At 51.1% G+C, this 26,717-nt stretch overlaps 1 protein-coding gene across 1 annotated transcript in view; it reads right to left on the minus strand.

Moving 5' to 3' along the window:
• Positions 1-26,717, minus strand: part of Gli2 (GLI family zinc finger 2) — a 227,026-nt gene that overhangs the window by 53,955 nt on the left and 146,354 nt on the right. Inside the window, exon 3 of the mRNA XM_052200812.1 lies at positions 8,749-8,854. Within this exon, the coding sequence (XP_052056772.1) occupies positions 8,749-8,854 (106 nt within the window). The remainder of the gene's footprint in view (positions 1-8,748; positions 8,855-26,717) is intronic.

Genomic DNA, 26,717 nt, shown 5'->3' on the forward strand with positions numbered 1-26,717 from the left:
TTCAAATCCTACCTGTGCCATGGCCGAGAATGTGTTATAGTTTAACTCTGAGGTGTCCTTAAAGGCCTGCCTGACAGCTGGAGGGCAGGGTCCTGGGAAGTGACTGGATCATAAGGGCTCTGCTTTTCATCAACAGATTAATGAGCCATCAACGAATTAACCCATGGATAGACACATAATTGATGACAGTATTGGGAACTGGAGCCTGGTTGGAGGAAGTAGGTCATTACAGGCATGCCTTTGGGGGCAGGGGGAGAGAGATGGGAGGGAGGGAAGGAGAGAAAGGGGAGAGAGAGGAAGAGGGACAGGGAGGGAGGGGGACTGGGAGGGGAGGGGAATGGGGAGAGAAAAGCAGAGAGAGAGAAAGAGAGGGAGAGAGAGAGGGAGGGAAGGAGAAGAGGGAGGAGTGAGACAGGGAGAAGGAGATGAAGAGAAAGGGAGAGGGATACAGAGGGGGCGGAGGGAGGGAGGGGGAGGGGAGGGGAGGGGGAGGGGAGAGGTGTTCATGTTTGCTCATGAGCATGTGAAGGCCAAAGGCCCACATTAGGCTTCCGTAGTCGCTCTCCACCTATTTCTTGAGACTGTATCTCTCACTGAACACGAAGCTTGCCGATTTGTCAGACTAGCTGCCTAGTAAGCCCCAGCAATCCGCCACCCTAACACTAGGATTTCAAGTGTGCACCGCCATGATTGGCCTTTTAAAGTGGATCCCTGCAGGGGACTGATGTCAGGTCCTCGGCTGGCATGGGACCCACGGTGGCATCTTCTCAACTCTGAAGGGGCCTATTTTACCTCTGGATCCTTCTTAAGTCTCTGTTTCCCGGCTGCCATGTGATGAGCAGCCACCTCTGTCACAAGACCCCGCCACCACGAAGCACCATCTGCTTCACCACAGCCTATGACGATGGAGCCAGGGGACGAGGACTGAAGTCCACGGAACCTGAGTTTAAATAAATCTCCCCTCAAGTTATTCTCTCTGTTACCTATCCCAACAAGAGAAAGTCTAACACGAGTTATGCCAAGGAAGAGGCAGGCTGCTGCCCAGTGCCTCGGTTTCCCTCTTACAAATGGGAGTGACAGCGTCACCATGTTTGCAGGGCAGCAGTCTCCATTGCTTCACAGCTGGGCTGCCTGAGAGAGAGAGAGAGAGAGAGAGAGGCGTCTCCTCGTCCGAGGGTCCCTCTACGCCTGTGTCACTCCATCAAGGGCTGGCTGCCCACACAGCCTGCTCCAGGCTTCTGCTCTCCCTCTGTCTGCTGACCATGGTCAGAGGCAGTAAGTCAGTCATGCCAGGTTTGAGAGAGAGAGTCCCAAAGACAGAGAGCAACATGGTGGTGTGGGAAAGACGCGTCAGGAGGAGGGACAAGGCTTCCATAAGTGGCCCTGAGTCCATCTGGCGCCTCAGCCTAGGAAGCAGGCAGATATGCCCTTCCCAAGTCCCCATCCACCGGGCTTTAAAAAGGAGCACACGCACTTGCTGAGGGAGAAGGCGCTCCTTTGAGAAGCACAAGCAAAGCGAATACAGTCTAACTCAAACTGGGGTAGAGAGCTAAGAATCCAGAAGAAATCAGCTACATTTCTTCCGTCTGCCCAACCGCTGCCCTCTGAGAATGGCTGACGACTGTCCCGGACCCCGGGATCACGCTAGTAAGTCACAGGTGGTGTGTTTGTCAACAACACTGACCTTGGAAAAGCCATCTTCAAATCCCACAGACCAGACAGTTAGCTAGCTGAGCAGTCACAGCAAGGAAACGACCATCTTAAGTGACAGTGTGACAATTTACAGGCTGACTTCTCCATATGCGTGCTCCTGCTGGGGACAGGTGGGGACTTATATGTGCAAAATGGTTCGGGGGTGGGGGGACTTTAGGTAAGGTGTGCCCACCACCTGGTATTCCTTCTCCTTCCTTGACACCCCAGTCCAGTGTGCTGAGAGCTATACCCAGAGCCATCTGTCCCCAGACAGAGCCTTTCTGCCTTCTATGGACAGTGTGGCTTTGCCATGACTTCCAGCTAAGTTCATCCCAGGACCAAGTGGTCTGCTGGGAGCCATTGGCTGTACTCAGACACAGAAGGTGGGGTGTTTGGAAATCACAGTGGTCAGGCCTGGTGCCTGACAAGAGACAACGACAGCAAGACACTGGTCTCTGTGCCTGAGAGGTCATGGTCTCTCCTCAGCACACGCTCCATGCCCTCTGCAAGCTCAGATATGAATGGGTTTAGGTCAACCAGGAGGACCTCAGCTCTGAGTGGGAGGGCAAGAGACACAGGGGACTTTAACGCCCCCATTTCCCAGGTAGCATTGCGGTTGTTGAGAGGGCAGCTGACTCCATGACTCCAGAAAGTTAATACACAGCTCTGCGTTTCTTTCCTGGGTGTCAAAGAAATAGGAAGGTCCCCAAAACTGGTTTGTGTAAACTTGGAATTAAGTAGATCCCCAGGCCTCATCCTTAGCCTTGGAAAAATCAGAATATGTGGAGCTAGGTCTGAGGAGCAAGCATCTTTAAGACACGGTGTAGGGTGAAAGGGGCTGGAGATGGAATTCAGTTGGCCGTGTGGTACCTGGCATACACAACGTCCTGGCTTGCATCCCTGACATGGTAAAAGCCAGGTGTGGTGGGGCACATCTGTCACTTCAGCGCTCTGGAGGCAGAAGCAGGAGGGGCAGAAAGTTCAGTGACATTCTTCTCAGCTACAGAGGCTAGCCTGGGCTACAAGAGACCTTGTCTCAAAGATAGAACCGCCAGACTGTTCAGATGGGGCTCTGCTGCGCTGAGCAGTTTCTCCAAATTTTTCTAAGCCAAAGGCAGTTCCAACCACCTCTGAAGCCCCAGGGCAGGGCAGAGTGATGCTGGAATCCACAAACAACACAGTGAAGGCAGACGCAGGCCTCCTGAGGCAGTGGCAGGGACTCCATGTCGTCTACTCAGGGACACAGAGGACTCTTGGCCCAGTGTGTACCAAGACACTGGTTCTTTTCTGGGAACCAGCCCCACCATACTCTGCCACATTCCCTCTAGCACCCTGTCAAACTGTTGTAAGAGCAGAATCCCAGAGGACAGGAAACTGCTCCTCTCCTCCCTACAGACTCTGCAGGTCTGGGTTATTTCCGCGCTCAGCTGGGTGCTTCTGCTTCTGCTTCTTCTGCTTCTTGTTCTTGTTTTTCTGCTCCTTCTTCTTCTCCTTCTTCTTCTTCTTCTGCTGCTGCTTCTGCTTCTTCTTCTTGTTCTTCTTGTTCTTCTTCCTCTTCTTTTTCCTCTTCCTCTTCTTCTTCCTCTTCCTTCTCCTCCCCCCCTCCTCCTCTTCCTCCTTCTCCTCCTTGTCCTCCTCTCTCTCTTCTTCTGGGATCTTGGGAGCATGTTCTCATAGGGGTCAGGAAGAACTTACCGACATGTCTCCCTGTATTTTCCGTAGACCCAAGCAGCGTGGGTTTTTCTTTGCAGCACTATGAACTCACGTACTGGAGGTAAGGCCTCTGCCACTAAACTAAAGCCCTCGATTACAGTGTGAATCTTGTTTTGATGCTGTAGGCATCAAGGAATAATCACCCTGCAAAGGGGTGGGAAGAGGGTGTTTCCGGGAAGTCATCTAATTGGGCTGGGCAGCAAGATGTCCCCACGCCGAAAGCCATGCCCAGCAGCTTGTTGGGGGGCAGGGTGCTCAGTCCAGCATAAGGCGGTTAGGACACTGTCTTTGTTAGGGTTGTTGTTGCGTTGATGAAACACTATGAGCAAAGGCAAGTTGGTAGGGTTTATTGGTTTGAGCTTCCACACGAGAGTTCATCATCAAACAAAGGACAGGGCAGGAGGAACCCAGAGGCCGGAGCTGATGCAGAGGCCACGGAGGGGTGCTGCTTACTGGTTTGCTCAACCTACTTTCTTCTATAACCCAGGACCTCCAGCCCAGGAATGGACCACCCACAATGGGCTGCGCCCTCTCCCATTGATCACTAATTGAGAAAATGCCCGTCAGGCTTGTCTACAGCCAGATCATATAGAGATGTTTTCACAGTTGAAGTTCCCTCCTCTCAGATGACTTTAACTGTGTAAAGTCGACATAAAACTAGCCAGCAAAGACCCGGGCAGTCCTCACCGTGTTTCTACCCCACAGCTCTCTCCTACGTCCCCTGATAAGTCTGACCACCATCCCTGATTCTGGGGCTTTAGGGAGACAGACGTCCCAACTCCTCCACTGAGAGAAAGTCTCAGTCCTTCCTAAGTTTCATCTGACCTGTGGCCCAGCCTCCATCCTCTTGTAAAGAAAAGCCATGTTTGTTGTCCAGCCTATGAAGAAGCCTCTTCTGGAACAGATAAACGGGAGAGCCACAGTAACAAGAACCTCTAGCGGGAAGCTTCTAAATTTTTCTACATTCTTCCCTGCTCCATCCGGTCTCATTATCAGAACTACTAAGGGGCTGGCGAGATGGCTTCATCAGTGAAGTGGTTCCCCTTCAAGCATAAGGACCCAATCTGAGCCCCAGAACCATTGTTACACAAAAAGGGGGTGATGGTGGTGCACACCTATGGTCTCAGCACTTGGAAGGCAGAGGCAGGCAGATCTCTGAGTTCAAGGCCAGCCAGAGCAACACACTAAGACTCAGTCTCAGTTCCCCCAGCACCACCCCTAAAAAAGAACTGAGGGGCCAGGGAGTGCCTCCGGGGGAAAGTGCTTATCGAGCTAACCAGAGCACTTGAGTTTAGATTTCCCTGATAGCCACATAAAATTAGGACGTAGTGGTAGCGAGTGTCTGTAAGCCCAGCGTTGGGGATGGAAACAGGCAGGTCCTAGAAATTGGTTCGCCAGTCAGCCTAGTTGTATTGGTAAACTCTGGGCTCAGTAAGAGACCTTGTCTCAAAAGAATGATTGATGATGATGATGATGATGATGATGATGACAATGTGCAGAACCATACAGGAGGAAAATCCATGGCATGCAAGGGGTCTCCCTTCTTCTAGGTCTCAGGAGAACAGGGAGGTTTTCTGCCACATAGCTGATGGGCGGTCCAGTGTGGATCTGTACTTGGTGATGGAGTGTGGGGCTCCAAGGATGGGGAGGGAGCAGTGCATCTAGTTGAAGCGTGCCCGCTATACCCATAGCACTACCATGTCCCAGAGTCTGCAACCTGAGGCCTGTAAACTTCCTGGGGGGGCCTGAGAACGACACCTGTCACTCTCCAGGAGTTCCAGCCCTTAGGAGAGTCTGTGAGGAATGGGGTTGAAAACCTGCAGACAAACTATTGGTGGGGGGCTTGCCATTCCTGTCACAGCAGCTAGGAGAGGCGACTGGAGGTGAGCGTGACTTCACTAGCCTCTGGTCTGAAACCTAACACTCAGTAGACATGCCTGCTTCATAGATGAAAAGATGAGGCTTGCCGGTGCATAAGACACCTATTCTGTGCTGGCAGACACGTGGTGGTCCCCCCTGGAGGGACAGAGACAACAGCAAATCTTTGGGAATCCTGTGAGCCCAGCAGGGATCACTAGACTTAGAGCCTGCACACTGAGATCCTCCACTCCTGGGACACATCAGGATCCTAAGAGCCACAGGCAGGAGTCTGAGTGTTTCAGTAGTGTGGGGCAAGAGGGGGCTGAGCAGAGAAGTAGGTGCTCCCAGCAGCAAGCAAAGGGCCTTGGGACTCCAAGAGGGGCAGGCAGTGGCTTAGACTCTTCTGACAAGAGATGACACGGTGCCTCGTTTGCTGCACGCCGCGTGTGTAATTAGACGCATTGGTGGTAGCCGGCAGCCCACTACACAGGCTTGATGGATTGGGGACTCCACCAGGCTCGGACCACATTAATCACAGGAGCCAGAACTATGGGGCCATTTTTCTTGCAGGGTTTGTCTAGCTCTCACCTGGGATAAGGGGAGTACGGGAGTGAGGAGGTGTGCCTCTCAGCCCTGAAGCTCTTACCGTGTCTCTTCTTGATCTTCTCGGTGGAGGCATACTACCCTGAGCGTATCAAGGAGCCCCTGAGGCCTGCCTCAGCAGAGCACAGGTCCTAGATGCTGCTTCCTGGCTGTGGGGTTGACAAGCAACACCCTCCTAGGCTATGTCCCACAGTCTGGTCCTGTAGATCTCACAGAAGCATGTGGGCCCACCTCCAGGCTTTACACCGGGGCTTGGTGATATCAAATGATACAGACCCTAAGGAGGCATTCGTATTAATCTACTGAACCTGTTAATGCCATCTGCATCACAGCAGGGGATTGGGAGAAGATGTTGGGAAGTAGAGACGATTCTGGATCCAGCTGGATCGTCTCGAAAAGCAATAGCAACTGTCTTTGATGAAATAGTCAGAGAGAAAATTGTAGCAGGAGAGGAGACTGACGTGGAAGCGGGTCCGGGGGGGAAAGGCTTGTGTGAGGTTGGGTTGCAATTCAAAAGATACAGGAGGCTTCCAGAATCGGGGAAGGACAAAGGCCCGTTTCCTCCAGAAGTAACCAGACCTGTCCACACTATGTAAGACTTACTTCCAGTCTCTGGCCTCCAGATCTGTATGACAAGACACTCATGTTGCCTTAAGCCACAGAGTTGACTACCTGTGGTAGCCACAGGAAATGCTCACACATTCCTCAAGGTATCCAGTCCGTGCAAAGGGCATGGGAGTCAGTGGATGGCATGGTAATTCCCCTTGCCTCAGGGGCTAGGGAGATGGCTCAGTGGATAACGGCCCTTGCTCTGCAAGGTGTGAACCTGTGTTCTAATCCCCAGCACACACTTAGCAACGGGCATGGCTTGTGGATCTTGAAGTCCACAGTGGGAGAACAGAGACAAGAGGATTACAGAAGCTTGCTGGCTGTTGGCCTAGCTTCAGCTTCAGGGACAAATCCTGTCTCTAGGGAGTAAGGGAAGTGATGGAGAAGGACATCTGATGTCTTCCTCTGGCTTACACACACACACACACACACACACACATACACACACACACATAAACACACACACACACACGAACACACAAACACACACACAAACACACACACATAAACACACACATAAACACACACACACACACACACACACACACACACACAGGATCCTAAACAAGGAAATAAAGACTTATGAGAAAACTGTCCACATTTGTATTAGTTATGGGGATTAGTTCACTGTATTGATATTAGATAATACAGGATGTTAATGTCTAAGTAGCTGAGTGCGGTTTATCTTATCTTGTTCAATTATTACACCTAAATTTATTCCAAAATGAAAATGATTTTAATTAGCTTATTTAAAGGTTACCGTGTCTGTATCATGTGTATCGTCTTTGTATGTGGGTGTTATGTGTGCATAACATGATACACATGTGGAGGTCAGAGGACCACTTTGGGGAGTTGCTTCTCTTCTTCTACTGTGACACGGGTTTCAGGGATTGTACTCGGGCTACCAGGCTTGCACTGCAAACACATGTGTTTACTCGCGGAACCATCTTGTCCTTCCCCAATGTTAAACTTTGCCTTAAAAGAAAGCCAACGTCCCAGGCTGGCCGTCTAGTAGGCAGGAGGTGTCCTGAAACAGGTGTCACCCGACAGCTGGCTGGCACACAGCAGAGGCTCCGTGCTTTGCACATCTGAGCACTCAGCTATGCCGACTGATTTTATTGTAGCAGGGGTTAGAATCTCATAGGTGAGGTACCAGTGAGGACTCTGCTCAGCGCTCTCTGCGTGCCCGCTACACGCATGTCATGGTAGACACAGCAGCCCAAGGGAACCTCAGAGTCTACATGACCTTGCTCTGCTCTGGCAATGGTGTTGGAATTCAGAGCCGGGTCCCACTCAGGGTGAGGCATCTCACTCTCCTCAGGAGCTGGCTCAGAAGCTGAGGGGGTTCAGACCGGGCAGGCCACACAGGAGCCAGTCATCCAGGGTTGGGGGACTATGTCAGCACCGCAGACAGCAACTGGATGTGGACAGGTGAGGAGGTCTGAGAAGAGTGGGAGGGGAGGGGGCAGAGGGACGCACTTCCCACGCGTGGAGGGCTGAGTGCTCAGCCGAGGCCTGGACCTTTGTGATGGTTAGTTCTGCTGTTCAACCTGACAATCTAGAACCTCCCAGGAGACATAATACATCCCGGTAAGGGCTTTCTATAGGTGGGGGTCATCTGGGGAAGAGCTACCCTCACTGTGGGTGGCACTACTACTTGGGCTGGGGTCCCACACTGACAGAGAGAGGGCAGGGCAACTGAGTCTCCATCTCTCAGCATCCTGAATGTGGAGGCCGTGTGATCAGCTGTCATGACTTCACCACAATGGACCCTCAAAACATAAACCAGGATACACTTTCCTTCCTTTGTTGCTTTGGTCAGCTGCTTTATCATTGCAATGACGAAAATAACTGGGTCTCTCCTCTGGTGGGGGGGGGGGGCGGCAGGTGGTGCAGGAGGGGGTGGGGCTCAGAACGGACATCAGTCAGGGCGGAGTCACATCAAGGTGTGGCTGTTCTCCTTGGGAAGCAGGAAGAGACCTAAAGGCGGCACTCTGAGCCTGTTTTAAGGACTGTTCCTCTGCACACCTGCGATAGTTGGGGGATGGGCTTCAAACTACCACCCCAGGGCAGCCCGTACTTAAAATGACATTGTAGAGACCAACGAGGAAGCCTAGAGCTGTGGGCTATGGTGATGACACGTGATCCAAGCTTGCTACTTGGAAGAAGCTGGGGTGAGGGGCGTGTGCACTCATCACCCGCTCCCGGGTTCACAGTGTCAGCACTTTAGGGACTGCAGAGCAGGAGTAGTGCATGGAAGCCAACACTTACCCGTGTACGCCGTGGACAGAGTGAGGGTCATAATGGTACCTTCCCTCCTGGTGTCTCATGTCAATCGGCAAAGGCGCGTGGAAAGACGGCAGGAGCTGCTGAGGAACTGTGGAGAGGGAGGGAGAGACAGAGAGAGAGAGGACTTCAAACACTTCCCCCCTCCCTGGAAAAACAATTTTCAAAAGGCTTTAAGCTCCGTGAGTTCCTGAGCGAGTGGCCAGGACAAGGCCTCCATGATGCCTGTGCTATCACACACCCGAGAAGGGGGATGAATAAGTAATCAAAGCCAGCCCGAGAATCCTACATCTTCCACATAAAAGATCCCCAGCCGCGCTCTTGACAAAGACAAGCAGCTCGATGCTCTTTGAACTTGGGGAACCCGGCTTGGCCGCAAATCAGGGCTGACAGTGCTGACAGACTCTGACTCCCGCCAGCTCCTGCCCACCCCGGCTTGGCTGCGTGTGGCTTCGGTAGCATCAGGAACCAGCCTCAGACCCACTGTGCACACAGGCTGCACATATTTACCCGGAACCATCTGTGAAGCAAGGCCAGGCCCAGCTTGGGGGGCATCTGCTTAGGGGGCTACTCTGTGCGTATGTGTGTGCATGAGTTCGTGCGTGCGCGTGCATGTGTGCTTGAGTACACGTGTGTGTGTGTGTGTGTGTGTGTGTGTGTGTGTGTGTATGCGTGCATATGTTCACATGCATGCAGAGACCATAGGACAACCTCAGGTGTTGTTCATCTTCAGATACTATCCAACTCTCCACACTGCTTTCTAAGACATGATCTCTCACTGTGGTTTTGCATTCACTGACTTGGCTAGGCCGACTGGCTAGCGAGTCCCGGCGATCCTCCTGTCTCAGCCTTGCCAATGCTGGGAGAGCAAGCACATGTCCCCATACCAGGCTCCTGACATTTGTGATGGGGACCAGGTTCTCACGCTCGTGCAGCAAGATCTTTACTACCACCCCAGTCCCCAGCCATGGTGAACTTAACTCTTACCACAGGCCACAGAGGAGACTTTTCTAGAGTTTACACTAGTAACAGACTCTGTTTACAAAGAAGAGTCTTATTTCGGCGAACAGATCAAGGCACACCTAAGCTGTCAGCAGTCCCCGACGATGTGGAAGACGAGGCAGACAGGCTAGGCCCTGCTTCCCTGGGCCAGTGGCCTTCTGACTGAGGGAAGAGTCCATGGAGGAATGAGGAATGTTCCCTAGCCCTTAGCCTTTTCCCAGTCTACTTGTTAGAAGGCCCTGTTTTCCTAAAGCCTGTAATTATGTTTGCCTCTGGGGCACCCAGGCATTTTCTTTCAATAAGCAAAGAGCATCCTGCAATTACCACGATGATTTGTTGAGCGCAGGCCAAGTGCAGACAGGGGCTGACTCAGCTCCGCACTGACACACACGTGTTGGCGTTTTCAGCTCTGGCGGCACCAGCAGCACCAAAAGGCTGATAGTTAATGCTAAGAGTGGAGAATCGGGCCTTCAGAGAGAGCTTAGTGGACTCAAGTTCAAAGCCCAGAACCCACATGGAAAGACAGTCAAAGCGGTGCACACTCATCAACCCAGAAGTGAGGAGGTGGAGGCAGGAGGATTCCCTGAAGCTCTCTGACCAGATAGCTTAAACCAATTGTTCGGAACCAGGTCCTAGTGAGAGACCATGTCTTAAAAAACAAGGCACTTGAAGAATGAGCAGAGACTCACCTCTGGCCTCCATATGTTTGTGTGTACATACACCCACACAAAACATGTACCTCACATTTATTAACGTGCTCACAAGCATTTATTATTTTCACAGTTTTAAGTAGGTAGTTGGGCAGCAGCATCACCATCAGGGGACAAGGCTGTCACCACCTCCACCCACGGAACGTTACAATGTGTTAAGAGGGACTGTCCCCTTTAAACACTAGCAGTCCTCTAGTCCCTGTCCCTGACAAGGGTCAGTCTGCATTCTGTCCTCGTGAACTTGATAACACGTTAATTAGTATAGTGCTTGTCCTTCTGTGTCTGGCTTATTTCTCTCAGCATATGTTCCTGAGGTTCATCAGTAATTCCTCTCCTTTTAAGGCTGACTGGTGTCCCATTGTTTAGATATACCACATTTTGTTTGTCTGTTACACTGTTGGTAGACATTTGGATTTAATGCTATCAATTTTGAGGGACAGGGTTCTACATTGCAGCCCAAGCTGGCCCTGAACATATGATAATCTTTTTGTATTCGCCTTCTGAGTTTTGAGATTATAGCATGAGCTTCCCAACTGACTTTAAATGTTAACAATTCCCAATGAGAGGAAACTTTTCTCCTGAATTAAAAAAAAAAATTATGGATTTATTTTGTGTGTGTGCACTGTGAACATACGCTGCAGGTGAACAGGTCCTCTGTCAAAGAAGGCAGTGTTCTTAACCACTGAGCCACCTTGCAAGCATCCCCCAACATCAGCTTTTAAAAAGAAGGTTCTGGGACCTTAGAGACATCAGATTCCCCAGAGCTGGAGCTACCTCAGGCAGCTGTGAACTACATGATACGGGTACTGAGAGCGGAACTCGGGTCCTCAGCAGCAAGAGCACAGCAAGATTTACTAAACTGCTGAGCCTCTCAGCCCAGTCACGGGAGCCCTGCTGTAATAGGCGAGCACACTCCCATTCACTCACACTCACATTCCCACTCACAGATTCCCGGCCACACACACCACACAATCTTCCCAGACCAAGTCTTCGTACAGGTATAAGAAGGGATGCAGGCTGGTACCAGTTCATCTGAAGTCAAGACATTTCAGCTCAGTAGGGGCCAACCTCTTAAGCTTCCAGAAATAAATGCCTGCTCAAAGCTCTCAGTGAGGAAATTTTAGCTTCTGAGAGAAACAGCCCCCATACAGAGACCCCAGCAGCAGCTGAAGAATACAAGGACAAACAGAGGAAGCAAGAGCTACCTTTGGCTGGTGAATGGCTCGGTGGGTGAGTGTGCTTGCTGTGTATGCACAAGGAGCCGAGTTCTGATCCTCGGCACCCATGTACGCAGCCGGGCATGGCCACCTATGATCCAGGGCTATAGGGACAAGCACAGCAAAGTCACCGAGGGCTTGCTAGCTGCCAGCCTAGCTCCGGGCTCAGTGGGAAACCCTGCCCAAAGGAATAGGCAGGTGATAAAGAAGACACCAATATTTTGCTCTGGTCTCTGCGAATGCATGTGTGCCTGCGCACACACGCAAGTGCACCAGACATGCACACATGCACCTCCTTACCCATGTATAGTTCTCACACACACACACTCAGACCCACATACAAAAAACAGCCACCTTCAGCCGGCATATTGAATTTGATCATTCCACATAATGTTTTCATTGTTGAGTTTTTTGTTTTTTTTTTTTTTAAGGAAATCTATATTAAATCATGCCCTCCAGCAGAAAGGGCACACACACACACACACACACACACACACACACACACGCCCCATATGCCATTTCAAAGAAATGTCTCCCTTTTTAAGTTTCCGAGGAAGAAGCTCAAAGTGGAGAATGCTTAGAAGCCACGCCCTGTCCCTAGAAAAATGCCCACTTTGCACATTTGTTTTGGATCGTGCACAGAGTCCCCGAGGAAGTGGCGAGGGGGCAGCTGTCATTAAAAGTCCAGAAGTTTTGTGTGCTAACTCAAATATTAAATGTTCCTTGGCTGGTAGGGTCTGGTGAGGAGCCGTTTGGTGTGATGGGGTCCTGAGGAAACCATTTTGCTGTGTGTGAGGAAGACATTGAAAGGAGGTTAGAGACAGGCTTTCCTTGGACACTGAGCTAAAGTTAAAGCCTCCGTAATGACCACAGTGGTGAAGGAAGAGGGGTCCTTACAGGAAGGACTCAGAGCATCCGGGTCATGAAAACCTGTCTCAAAGTCACGTCAGCTGACAGAGAGTTCTGAGATAAAGTCACACGTGGCTATATCCTACACACTGCCTAGAGAGGGGATCAAGAGACGTCTCGGTGGTCCTGACCCACATATGGGACCCTGTGGAGACACATCCTAACCTTCCAGGAGGTCCAGAGCTTCCTGCCTTTTCAATGATAACTAAAAGATGGAATCAGCGTGGAGACCATGCGTCCTCTTGTGAGAGCGGGGAGGTGGGCTTCGCTGAGAACTGCTGCCCAGGTACTGAACATAGCCAGCGGGGGCAAGTGACTGGAGGACACGTGCATTCTGTACAGTGCAGTTGGTGTGGGTGCTCTCGCTTGCCCAAGGGATGGGATGCATAATCACCATGGAATATGGTCCTGGGAGGACCAAGGTGTTGCCAGAGAGGCTCACCTGAGCGGGGAAGACCCGCCCTGAGTGTAGAGTGGTGTATTCGTTTCTTTTCTGTTGCTATGGTAATCACCATGAGCAACACCATGTATCGAAGGAAGGGTTTGTGTGGCTTCCAGCTCCGCAGGAGTGAGTATCTGTGGTAGTGAGTGCGGTGGTGCGCGCCGCAGCTGGAGCAGAAGCAAACTCCAACAGGTGTGAGTCTTTAAACCGGCTCTTAAAGCCTGCCTCCAGTGACATGCTTCTCCTAACAAGGCCACACCTTCCCCAAACTCCCAAATTGCCCTGCACCACCATCTGGGGACCAAGTATTCAAACGCTCAAACTATGGGGAGGAGGGGCATCTCATTTAAACACCACAGGTAGGCAGGAACACTGAATGAACACAAAGGAGAAAGCAAGCTGAGGGCCAGAATTCACCTCCTGCTTTCCAAGTACAGATGCAAAGCGACCAGACAATCCCTTTCCTGCGCCCTCCCTCCACGCAGCTGCGGGTCCTTCCTTCCTTCTTTCCTTCTTTCCTTCCTTCCTTCTTTCCTTCCTTCCTTCCTTCCTTCCTTGGAGGATTTACGTCATTTTCCCTCGTCGGTATTTTGTCCCAGCAACAAGAAAATTAAGTGATACAACAGGGTGTCTTGCTAGCTAAGGCTCAAGCATATATAAATGCAGCCTTCGGGGTGACCAGGCCAAGGACGAGCAGCCGGCAGAAGATCAGAGTTCTGTGGGTTCCTGCGGCTCCACCAGCCAGCCAGTCTAGATGACTTGATCGACCAGTTCCAGGTTCATGAGACACTGTCTTAAAGCAAACGACCGAACCCAGATGCAAAGGACAGGATTCACAGCGTTGTAGAAAAGAGCTTTGACAAATGGATCCTTCTGACTTCTCATTCCATCCCCAGGTACAAACCCCAGAAAGCCCAGGCTGCCCTGCTCCACATGAGCTTCCCTCGTACCTGTGGCCTCGGTGAACAGGATGCACAGAACAAGGGGACGAGCGAGGTGGATGCCCAAACAGGCGGTCTTGGAATCATGAGGTCACCTAGACTTTTCTCCGCTGTAGGGATGAAGGAGTGGACCAGAGCTCCGGAGCCCTCACTGAGCTGGACTTGTCCTTAGTCTACTGGGAAGTTTGGACAGCCTCCAAGGCTAGCCCATCAGACAGGTGGAGTCAGGCAGCCACGTGCTCAAGGCCCAGGCCTCAGAGCTAGAACGGCTGATGCTAAAACAGTCTAGAAGCAAGGACACCTCAGTCCCCCAGACCAAGCACGCCTGTCTTCAGGGCCCTGCACAAATGGCATGTGTTCCCAGTAACCAGACAGGACAAGCTGCTTTAAGAGCTGCTGTGGGAGCCACTGCCTCACAAGGATGCTTTTTAATAACTATGATATCCTGAGCGCTTACTTCACAACATGTGATTGAAAAGTGTTACAGTCTCACTTGCGGGCGGGGCTTAAAATCAGGCCCAACATTCAAACAGCACAAGCTGACCGTTGTCCAGCAGGCTGACCGAGCAGCAAAATAGTTGTAGGAAGAGTGTAGGGGCTGGGCTGGAGCCAGCGAGCCGCTCTGTGCGGACAGCGCCCTGAGACTGAGCCTGAGCCTGGGAAGGCAGGAGAGAAGAGAAAGGACACTCCCAAGACTACTCCAGAAAATGGCATGGAAGAGGCCGGCGGATGCTCCGGGAGACTGGGACGTGCAATCTGCCCTTTTAAGTGATGTACCCGGAATACCATGGGACAGGCCACAGGAACAGACTGGGGGCATCCCAGAGGCTTGGGATGGGACAGGTATTGCTGAAGCTGCCTCTCAATGAGCCATCCTGTGCCTCGGTTTCCCCATCTGTGAAAAGAGGGCAGTGACAGGGCTGAGGGACAGAGGGAACAGGAGAACCAGTGTGGGCGCTCAACTGCTGGCTCTGCTGGGTTCTCTCCTCTTCAGCAGGGGTGGGGACACAGGGGGGAGTTTTACAGGGCCCCGAGGAAGCCCCCACCGCCCATCGTGGGGAACAGCAGAGGCTGCTCACCAGTTCTAGCGGACAAGTGGGGTAGCAGGTTGATAACCTGCGCTGTCACTTAGACACCATCCAAGTGTCTACTTTCCTTTCCCTTTTCTCCCTCCTGCCCCCTCACCGCGCAGCTTTTGAAACAAAGCCTCTCTCTGCAGCCCCAGAGCTCAGCCATTCTGCGAGGCAGGCAGGCAGGCCAGTGAGGCCAGCAGCTGCCTGTTTCCACCGCCCCAGCGGTGAGGCTGCAAACACACACCACCACGCCTAGCATTTTTTCCAGTGGACATCAGGCATCAAAGTCAAGTGCCCATGCTTGCGGGGCAAGCTCTTTGCCAACAGAGCCGACTCCTGGTTAGAGAATCGGAAGGCCAGAAGAAACATTAGGAAGGTCAACACAGCATAAAGGGGGGCAATTGTCTAGGTCACAAAATCTGTTTTCTAGAAAGTTGTGGGATGGCCCCTAAAACAATCAGTGGATTTGAAGCACAGAGGATTGTAGTTCTAGGGACTCTGGGATCTTGCAAAAAGTCTGAATCTAGGGACTCCATTGCTGAAGGGCCTGTTTTATAAACACAAGGACCGGAGTTTAGACTGGAGTAGCACCCACATAAGAAAAGCCAGGCGTTGTGGTGTGTTTGCAATCCTGTAACTAGGGAGGCAAAGTCAGGCAGATCCCAGGGCTTGCTGGCCTGCCAGCCTAGGCCACTTGGGGAATTCCAGGCCAGGGCAAGACCTTGTCTTCCAACATGGAAGACAGACACAGCTCCTGAGAAATGACACTTGAGGGTGTCCTCTGACTTCTATATACATGCACACAACATGGGCATACACAGCTACACAAGAAGAGAACACACACACACACACACACACACACACGGGGGAAGGGAAAAGAATAAATGCAGGCCAAGCTCATGGGCTTAGAGATAAGAGCAGCCAACAAATTGGAAATTGGTCCCTGGGCCACTGTGTTCCTTGTACCATTGTAGAGCTGGAGCTGGAGGACCTAACTTGGGGGAGATGTGGTCCACAAACCGTGCTATCTTTTGACAGTTTCCCTTGCCCCTCTGACTGACCCCTTGCCACCCCACCATCTGGCAGCTTCCAGGCTGTGTGGTCAGAGTCTCAAAGGTATTTGCTCCCTTCAGAAGGACATCTGTGACACTCCACTATCAGGTCCCTATGAGCCACAGTGTCATCAGTTGTCACAGTGTTTGCAATCGATGCTCAGCTCCCACGGGGAGGAGACTGAGAGAAGGAGACAGGGAGACACCAGGGGCTCACTAGCTGACCAGACAACCCAGGCTCATCAGTGAGTTCTGGGTCATGAGAGACTGTCAAAAAAAAACAATAACAACAACAACAACAACAAAAACAAAAATAAAACCAAAACCAAAATCCAAAAACCCTAACCAAAAACCAAAATGTGAACAGGTCCTGAGAACCCACACCCAAGACTGCCTTCTGACTTCCACACAGATGAGTACACATGCCTACACACATGTGTACTTCTGCACATATGAACACGTGCACACACACATACACATCATTAAAACTTCAGCTCGAAAGCAGTATAAAAACTATTAATAAGACATCTTGTGTTCTTTGTTCCGCAAAGTCTTCAGGCTCTGGTGTAGATCCCTCCCTTCTGGGCAGCTTACTGGGACAATCGCTCGATCGCATAGTGACAGGCAGCTGTGGCTACCACGTCCAACAGCTCTGGCCTAAGTCGTCATTGTCACCGTCTCTGCACGCTGATGGAGCTCTAGCCCAGGCTAATCACAGGCCTACTGACACACCAAACACAGAAGCGAGGATCGCCCACCCCTCAGTCCTTCCCCTCCCCCGCATCTTAGCTTAGGTTATGTCACTTAACGAACACAGCAAACGGTTACGACGGCTCCCCTTCCTCCCTCTCATTGTCGCCCGGGTCCCTGGGAGCTCACCGAGTGGTGTTGTGACGCTCCTTATAACTTCCTATCCCCTCTGCTGCGCCAGAGCCGCGCTGGTCAGTGCTGCCTGCCTCTCTGCTGGCCTGGAACATCACCTGCCGCCTTTCCGGCAAGCTGGGGTGTGCACAAGAATGTCAGTGGGTGCGTGGACTGCGGAGGCCTGCTGATGAATAAGAGGGACCTCAGGACGCAACGCCGTGAAGGGGATTATGGGTGGGAAGGTGGCAGGGGTGTATAGTAGCACCGTTAAGCCAGGATGCATGTCCAGGAGTGTGCTCCCCCACCCATCGGCAGCCCACTGTGAGTTGAAGGGCACTTCTGGTTTGTACTGTTCCCACCAAGCTGTCCCACACTCCATCCCACCAACTCACACCACCACCGACAGAAATGGCGGCTCCCTTTAGCAGGATGATGTGGGGGTCTACCGGCAACTCTGAAGGCTGTGCCACAAACCCTTCATCCCTGCGTGAAGAAACTAAGGTGTGGAAACATGGCTATAGGTAACAGGGGGTTTGTGGCCGACCCTGATGACCTGAGTTTCATCCCCAAAACTCACATGGCTCAGGGTGAGAAGCAACGTCTACAAATGGTCCTCTGACCTCTGTATGTGACCTGTGACACACACAAACCCATGTACATACTTAGAGACACATACAAATAAATTAAGTGTGATTTAAAAAAAAAGAAAAGAAAAGAAAAACACAGCCATATGAGTCAACCTACCAAGAAAGCGGTTTCTAGCTTTTTTTTTTTTTTCCCGGAATAAGACTATATAAAGAGAAGCCATTCCAAGGGCTTCCTACACATCAAAAAGCCTCTTGCAAAACAACATTTTGATGAGCTAAGTGTGTGAATTAAAAGCAGATGAAGCTGACTTCCTATAAAATAAACAGGGCTCAACATCCAGCGGAAAAACTCCCCACACACTGGGCCCGGGGGCTGGTGGAGTGATCAGAACTACACTTCCCTCACAGAGGGCTTCTGACAGCGTGACTGTCACAGGACGGTCTTGTGCTGGCACTCTCCTGAGTGTGTCCTATTCTTAAGACATTGATGCCCACACCCCTCAAGCAGGAACCTTGTTATCTTCCACCCCCATTTTGCAGAAGGGGAAACAGAGGCATGGAGAAACATGGTGACTTGCCCCTAGTAATGCATAGCTAGTGTCACCATCAGGCCTCGTACCCACCCACACTGATTCTGATCCATCCTTGCTGGTGGGATAAGACAGTGACATTTTCTTCTATGACTGCTGTGATGGTTGGCTTTGTCTTGTTGATATAATCTAAAGTCACCGGGGAGGCGTCTCAATGAGAGATGCCAACATTGGGTTGGCCTGTGGGCGGCATCATTCCCTAGGCACAGGGTTTAGAAAGGGATAAGAGTAAAGAAATCCAGCGGCCCACAAGCAAGCAAGTGGGCATGTACATATTTATCTCTGCTCTTGACTGTGGGTGCAACCAGCTGTTTGAAGATCCTGCCTCCACTTCCTACCATGATAGACTGTAACTTGTAATGGCATGCTAAAATGGGTCCCTGTCTTTCCTGAGTAGTTTTCTGTTCTGTACTCATCCAAACAGAAATGAAACTCCTTGGGGGAGATCCAGGCTCTGGGCTCTGTCTCTTTGCCACTCACTATTGGTTCTCCTGTGGGGGTCCAGGTTCCCCTCTTGACACCTGGGGCAGGCATCAGTGTGACAGGGCCACAAGTGGGAGATGGAAGCTTGGTGCTTCCCCTTCCTTCCTAGCCATCCAGACATAAACATAACTGGCCAACTCACAATCCTTCTGTATACCACCAGGGAGGCGACAACATGGGTGCTAAGAGCAGGAGGCTTTCCCGGGAGAGGAGTTATCTGTTTCCCCAGCTGTGCTCCTGGTACCTTCTAATAACCTCCATGGATCATCCTGCTTGGCTCAGAAAACCTTCTGACTGGCATTAAAAATGGGCCTCTTTCCTGCCGCGGCTGGGTGCCCCTGCCGCCCCCCTGCCGTCCACGTGGGATGCTCGTGGTTAGCATGCTGTTTGTGTAATTAGGGCATTGAGGATGGCAAAGGGCCCACCTTGGGCCCCCAAGAGTGATGGGAGTTCAGAGAAAGCACCCACCTGGGTTTGCACTGATTAATGGCAGCCCCCGTTAATAGCCCTGCTTAACACAGGAGTTTGTCAAGATTAAGTAATTGCCTTAAACAAAAACTGTGTTATCTTTTAAGGGCCTGATGAAAGATGACTGGTACCGGGAAACGGGGTGATGGATGTCTGTGACTCTGGCCGCCACCCGCCCTCCCTCATTTGCGTAAATTATCACACAGACTTTGATTTGGGTGAGAAGTTCTGGACAGATCTGGGGACAGTGTGGCCAAGTTTGAGGATATGGTGGCTACTGGGAGACTCCAACAGCATGAGGGTGTTCTACGCCTCTGGGATGCACCAAGTCTCATTGGCAGAGGTGACCAGAGCCCTGGGAAATGGACATGACCCCTCACCTATGGAAATCATCAGGCCACGAACAAAGAAACAAACAAAACCGCAAAACAAACCCCAAACATCACGAACACAAAAGAGGGACGCTTGGGAAGAGGAAGGGATCTCGGTGTGTGGGGGTGGGGCGAAGGGTGGAAACAGAAAGTGAACATGATCCAAATGCATTATGGCCATGTAGGAAAGTATCACAATGAACTCATTAAGTATAATTGTTAAGGGCTAAATAAAGAAACTGTTGAAAAGAATGTATATGAAGAAGGCTTGTGAAGGACCTGTGGCTAAGCTATGGGCACAGCTGGTGGCCCTGGGTGATTAAGGACACTCCTCTTGGCTCCTCTTGTAAGCTGGGTTCAGGGATGGAATCATCCAGCCTTGGACCTGCCCCAGTGAGTGTTTGCAAGGCTCCTCCCTCAGCCCGCCTGCTGCCCATGCCGGGGAGGGTGATTTCCCTCCTTCCTTTCTATGAAAAGTATGATTCCCAAACCAAGCCAGCCACCCAAATGTCTCCCAGCAGAGACAGCAGCAGAGCCGGGAACGGTTCCATGCCATTGATTTCCTCCAAACCACAGCTTCAGAGCAGACGCCTGTGTGGCCTGTCAGTGGACGCTGGGGCCACGCCCGAGGCAGCCGTCCCTCCTAGGAAGGGCACACGATGCCCTCTCCCACTCCTAGTCAGGTGACAGGGGTGTACCGCTTCATTCCTCCCTCCAGAGCCCTCGGCTTCTCACCTGCTTTCTGGTGCCCAGAGAGGACACGTGCCTTCAGGGGGCAGAGCACAGGCTCTGAAAATGGCAGCCGGGACACAGCAAGGGGCCCACAAGATGTCTCCTGTGGCTAAAGGTGCAGTGGAAAAGTCTCTTTCCCATCACAATCTACACACAAGCTCCAAGCTCTGAATGGTCTTGCATAGCCCTGGTTGCCCCATGCCACCCAAGCCAAGTACAAAACCCCCACCATGCCCCCCCATACCAAAAGGTGACAAGTGACAAAAAAACCTCCACTTGACAGCCTGCTTATTACCGCTACCCCCAGCACGACACAGGGCAGATCAGTAACTGGCATACAGGGTCCCGTAGGAACACAAAGTCTTGGAATGCTATCCACAACTCTCACCAAGAACAGGAGAGATCATACCTGCACTGATCACAGTAGCCCCTGCCCAGGCCTGATGCATCACAGATGCCCTCTCTGTAAACATCTCCTGAAAGGAAGTGACAAACCCTCTCGATTCTGCCAGCACACGATAGCCTCCTACTGATCAGGATGGGCCTTTCATGACACCTGGAGTCCCCTGATTACTATCACAACCCCCATTTTACAGATCAGCTCAGAGGAATAGCCCACCCACGCCACAACCTCCCCGAGTCCCAGGAGCCTGCTCTGTGTAGTTCCCTGGCTGTCCCTGGGACCCTAAAGTGAAGACACACAAAGGTAGACAGCCATGCCCGTGCCTAGCTAGGCTGTCAGCATTCGCCCCTCCCCACTCCAAGTGGTAGGCGGGGATACCCAGGCACAGCCCCATTTGGACCATTGAGATGCTGCATGAGGACCTAGGCAGGAGCTGCTGGTGGTTCTGTCCTCTCCCATTCGTCCTCCTCCTTGGCAGGACTACAACTCCCTTTTACGACCCTTTACTGCCCCCCTGCCCCCACCCCCAGCCTGGCAGAAATGACTGCTAATACTCCCAGGCACATTTACTGAAACCCTTTGACACAGAGGGTATTTTTATGGGATAAGCACCCCAGACTCCGTATCAACTGGCGGGTTTCAGTGCTCACATTTCAGTCCTGCAAAAAGCCTTTTTCAATCACTGCTGTGGCAACGATAAACTTTAATGGCCCAGGGAAGCCTGAGGCGCTCTGTCCTTCCCGCCTCCTGGCCTGGGCAGCAGGCCTCCCTCCCTCCTCCACTCTCCCTGCTGGGCCAGGGGAGGACACAGTGCAGCCTTCTCAATGCCAGGAGCCTTCAACTCTGCTGCACAAGGCCGCTGGGGAGTTAACTGACACTGGTCCCCAGCTCAGCTCCAGCAGCAGAAACCAAGGTGCCTTCCCCTGTGTATGTGTATACGTGTGTTTGTTCATGAGTGTGCACTCGTGTGTGTAGAGGCAGAACTTGACACTATCTTCAGCAATCACTCTCCACCTTATTTTTTAAGAGATAAAAAATAGTTATTTATGACGGTGAGTTTTTGCAAGTGGTATGGGTGTTTTATGTCAACTTGACACAAGCTGGAGTCATTTGGGGAGAGGGAACCTCAAAGGAGAAAATGTCCCCATCAGGTCAGCTGGTGGGTAAGCCTGTGATGGACAACTATGGTGGGAGGGCCCAGCTCACTGTGGGTGGTGCCATCCCTGGGAAGCTGGTCCAGGGTGCTTTAAGAAAGCAGGCCAATAGCCGGGCAGTGTATTATAGCACGCCTGTAATCCCAGCACTCTGGGAGGCAGAGGCAGGCGGATTTCTGAGTTCGAGGCCAGCCTGGTCTACAGAGTGAGTTCCAGGACAGCCATGGCTACACAGAGAAACCCTGTCTCGAAAAAAACCAAATCCAAAAAACCAAAAAAAAAAAAAAAAAAAAAAAGAAAGAAAGAAAGAAAGAAAGAAAGAAAGAAAGAAAGAAAGAAAAGAAAAGAAAAGAAAAGAAAGCAGGCCAAGCAAGCCATGAGGAGAAAGCCAGGAGGCAGCACTCCTCCACAGCTTCTGTGCCAGCTCCTGCCTCCAGGTTCCTGCTCTGTTTGAGTTCCTCAAGGAAGTGTGATCTGAGAGTTCTAAAAAGCTTTTCCTCCCCAGTTGTTCACAGTCACAGTGTTTTATCTCAGCAATAGAAAGCCTAACAAAGACTGTAGGCGCACACATGCTACAGTGCATAGGCAGAGAGAACAGCGTGCAGAAACAGGCTCCCTCCATCCGCCATGCGGAGCTCCAGGATCAAACCTGAGCTGTCACTGATTGGGCTAGATTAGCTGGCCATGAGCCTCAGAGATCCTCCTGTCTCTGCCTACCCTCACTGTTTGCAGGCATGCTCCCTAACAGCCAGCCTCTTTAAGGTGGGTCCTCAGGGACTAAACCCAGGTCCTCACGCTTTTGTGACAAATGCTTGACCCAACGAACCATCTCCCTAGTCTAGCGCTAGTATTTTCAAGTATCTCAGCTGACCCCAGGAGGCAGTGACTCTTGAGAGCAACTGTGCCTAGTTACAGGCTTGCATTCTCACACCTGCCACTGGGGTGATCAGGCCCATGCACTCAGGACCCCGGGGAGCACCAAGACAGCTGTGCTATTATCTCTATGATGGTATGAAAGCCAAACTGGAAGTCATGTGATCACACAGAGAGCCAGGGCCCAAGATGCTCACAGTTTCCAAGGGAGGAAGCCATGTTTGTAGGGAACGATGGTAAGACAATGTCTAAGCTACCACAAGGTTAGTGCTTGAGGAATGAGGAGGAATGTGTGGGTCAGGCAATGGGTGGCTCCGGGGGGTGGGGGGTGGGGTGGGGGATGGGAGGTGGGGGATGGGAGGTGGGGTGGGGGGTGGGGAATGTGCATGGATCTGTGTATAACCGCCAGAGGCCGACCTCAGCTGTTGACCCTCAAGTTCTGTTCACCTCATTTTTTTCTTTTCTTTCTTTTTTTTAAGGTGTTAAACAGGAGTGAGTCTGTTATTGACCTGGAACCTACTGGTTTGGGCTAGGCCATCTGGTTAGAGATCTACCTGTCTCTGCCTTCCAGCTCTGGGATTATGACAGCAGGCTATTGCCCCTAGCTTTAACAGATGTTCTGGGATCCAACTCTGGTCTTCATGCTTGCCCAGTGTGGTGTTATGAATGAAAACTAAGATAGAAGTTGCCCCAGGGACTGGGGCTTTGCTGTGATAGCACAGACCATGTTTTTGTTTGGAGGAATATGGGGGCATTTTGAGACTTTGGACTAGAAAATTGATTGGACATTTTAAGTGTGGCTTAACGGGCCATCCTAGTAGGTGCATGGAAGACCGTGGTGCTGAGGGGGATTTGAACTGTGGGGGCCTGGCTCAAGAAGTTTCAGAGGAGAAGAGTGTTAGTATGCGGCCTGGAGATCATCTTACGATATTCCGATATTCCGTCAAAGAATGTGGCTGCTTTCTATCCTTTTAAAAGAAAACATGCCTGAGGCTGAATTGAAGAGTTTTGGATTAACCACATTAGCAGAGATTTCCAGACAGCCTAGTACTGACAGTATTGCTTGGTTTTTAGTGGCCACACTTATGTGAATCTACAATGAAAAGGAGCAAGATAGGGGATTAAAGAGAGTAGTGACCTCAGGGCCAGACACACCCAACCAAACTTCCGATCTGAGAAAATAAAGGGAAGTTTAGGGCAGGCTGTGGGAGCCACTCCTTTAATCCCTGCTCCAGGAGGTAGAGGCAGGCAGATCTCTGCGTTCAAGGTCAGCCTGGTCTACAGAGACAGTTCCAGGACAGCCACGCTTAGGCAGTGAAGGAAACCATCGAAAGCAAAGTTGGGGAAGAGTGTATTCCAGTGAGGGAGCCACGTTCTAGCCCCAGCAAGCAGCAGAACCTGGTGGTCGGATGCCTGGTTCCGGCTTTAGAGTTAAGAACAGAAGAAGAGAGTTCCAGAATGGATGAAAGAAGCCACTGAGGTCAGGCACGTGAACACGGTGTTACTGCATGGAGGCCTAGGGAGGCCATGATGGGAAGCTGTGGGGGTGAAGCCTGCCTTGTCTTGGGCATATCATGGGACACCTGCTGAGGAAAGCCCTCGCAGGGAGAGGAACCAGCCCAAGAGAAAGAAGTGTGCTGCAGTCAGCGGGGCTGAAAGGAGCTGGGGTCTGGAAATCACTCTGACACCAGACGTGGAGATGCAGAGTTTGGAGTTTGTCCAGGTGGATTTCAGTCTTGCTCTGGCCCAGTATTTCCTCACTGGGCTCCCGCCCTCCTGTTTGGAAGGGTAATGTGTATTCTGCGCCATTGTATGTGGCAAGTATGTGATCTGCTTTTTCATGTTGACTTGACAGGGGGTTACAGTTAAGAGACTGCATGGGTCTATGAAGAGACTTCAAACTTTTAAACACTGTTGAGACTGATAGACACAGGGACTTTTGCAGTTGGACTAAGTAAGTGCTTGGAAGCAGTGTTTGTCTTGTATAAAATGTTTCCATCGTTTTCTTTCTTTCCTTTCCTTTTTTTTTTTTTTGGTTTTTCAAGACAGGGTTTCTCTGTGTAGCCTTGGCTGTTCTGGAACTCTGTAGACCAGGGTGACCTTGACCTTGAACTCAGAAATCCTCCTGCCTCTGCCTCCCAAAAGCTGGGATTAAAAGTGTGCGCATCCACCACCCGGCTTCTTCCTTCCCTCCTTCCTTCCCTCCTTCCTTCCTTCCTTCCTTTCTTTTAAAAAAGCCAAGTGGTGGTGGTGCACGCCTTTAATCCCAGCACTTGGGAGGCAGAGGCAGGTGGATCTCTGTTTGAATGGCCTAGGGGCCAGGGAGTTTGAATGAAAATGGCCCCCATAGGCCCATAGGGAGAGGCCTTGTTGGAGGAAGTGTGTCACTGGGGGTGGGCTTTGAGGTTTCAGAACTCACACCAGGCCCAGTGTTCCTCTCTCTTCCTGCTGCCTGCTATCTGGATGTAGAACTCTCAGCTGCCTCTCCTGCACCACATCTGTCTGCACGCCGCCATGCTTCCTGCTGTGATGATAATGGCCTGAACTCTGAAACTGTAAGCCAGCCCCAATTAAATGGTTTCCTTTATAAGAGTGGAGGGAATTAAAGTTGTGCACCACTACCACCGGGCTAGAACTTTTAGCCCTAGTTAGTAGATTAGAACTAACTAATCCAATAACTGGATACAACCCTAAAGTTCTGCCACAGGCAAGTCATTAGGCGAAGTCTACACCAATCCTTCAAGAGTTCTACATGAATAATATTCCAGGGGCTCTGACAGCCTCTTCTGGCATCAGAACTTACTGCACATATGTGGCAGGTGCTCATGCAAACAAGCAGGTTCAGGTACACACACGATACAAAAAAATAAAGAAATTCCCCAAAAAGGATGGATGAACTGCCAATGCCGTGATACTGATACGGACCCTGGACATCTAGCCACAGATTATAAGTGTGCTTCACATCTGTATGCACATGTGTATGTGTGTGTACAGGTGTGTGTATGCATGTGCAGGCTCGAAATCCTCAGTGGGTGTCCTTGTCAATCACACACAATCAGGTCTCTCACTGAACCCGGGCCTCACTGATTCCTTTGGACTAGCTAGTTAGCAAGCCCCAGGGACCCTCCTGTCTCTGCCCACCCCCCAGTAGTGAGGTTATAGATGTAGACAACCACACCTGGCTTCTTACCTAGGTGCTGGGGTTCCAAACTCAAGTCTTCATGCTTGCACAAAAGTGCATCACCACCTGAGTCATCTTCCCAACTCCCAGATTACTTTTCTTTATAAATTACTGGCCTTGGGGGCTGCCAAGTTAGCTCAGTGGTTAAAAGCACTAGCTCACAACCACTTCTAACTATGGGGTATTCAACCACTCACCCCGCCACTAAATAAATAAGTAAATAAATTATTGGCCTTAGCTATTTTGTTCTTTCATCAGAAAATGGACTAGAACAGGTTAATTCCATATAGAGGACAGCTCACTGCCCTCTCTCTCGTACACGTCCACGCTGGCTCCGGAGTCCCAGGGTCCTTCCCAGACATAATAACTGGAACCACGAGGAGTTGAAGGGCCTACCAACCGTCGTCCTCCCCAGCAGATACCACCTCTCCAGCACGGCCAGACTGACAGGATAAATCAACAGCAAGGACACTGTCACCCGGCCAACCTGCTCCACTCAATTTTCCTGTGAATTTAGCAGCCTGTGTGCTTTGTAAGAACCCAATTGTATCCTGACACTTTTTAAATGATGCTTTTTTAGATCCTGCTATAATTTATCTTTTACTTGGGAACAGCTCTGCTTCCATAACCATTTGGAAGAAAGAGAGTTGGAGTGTGGGGGAACCACACCACAGGGGCTTGGCTTCATTTATAACAGTCCACACTCAGTAAAACACGCAGAACAGAGATTTGCCAAATGTGAATTCCATGTCAACGGCCTGTCTTGGTAAAGCTTGAGTGGTTTTAGTTTGAAAGAAAATACACATTTCAGAGATGTTTACAGAGTCGAGTCGGAATGAGGGTGAGCTTGTGGGTGTGTGAGAAAGAACATATGTGGGGGTAAGCAAACTCTGAAGCTAAGA

Source organism: Apodemus sylvaticus, chromosome 12 (genome assembly GCF_947179515.1).
Source record: "Apodemus sylvaticus chromosome 12, mApoSyl1.1, whole genome shotgun sequence".
NCBI classification, from domain to species: Eukaryota; Metazoa; Chordata; class Mammalia; order Rodentia; family Muridae; genus Apodemus; species Apodemus sylvaticus.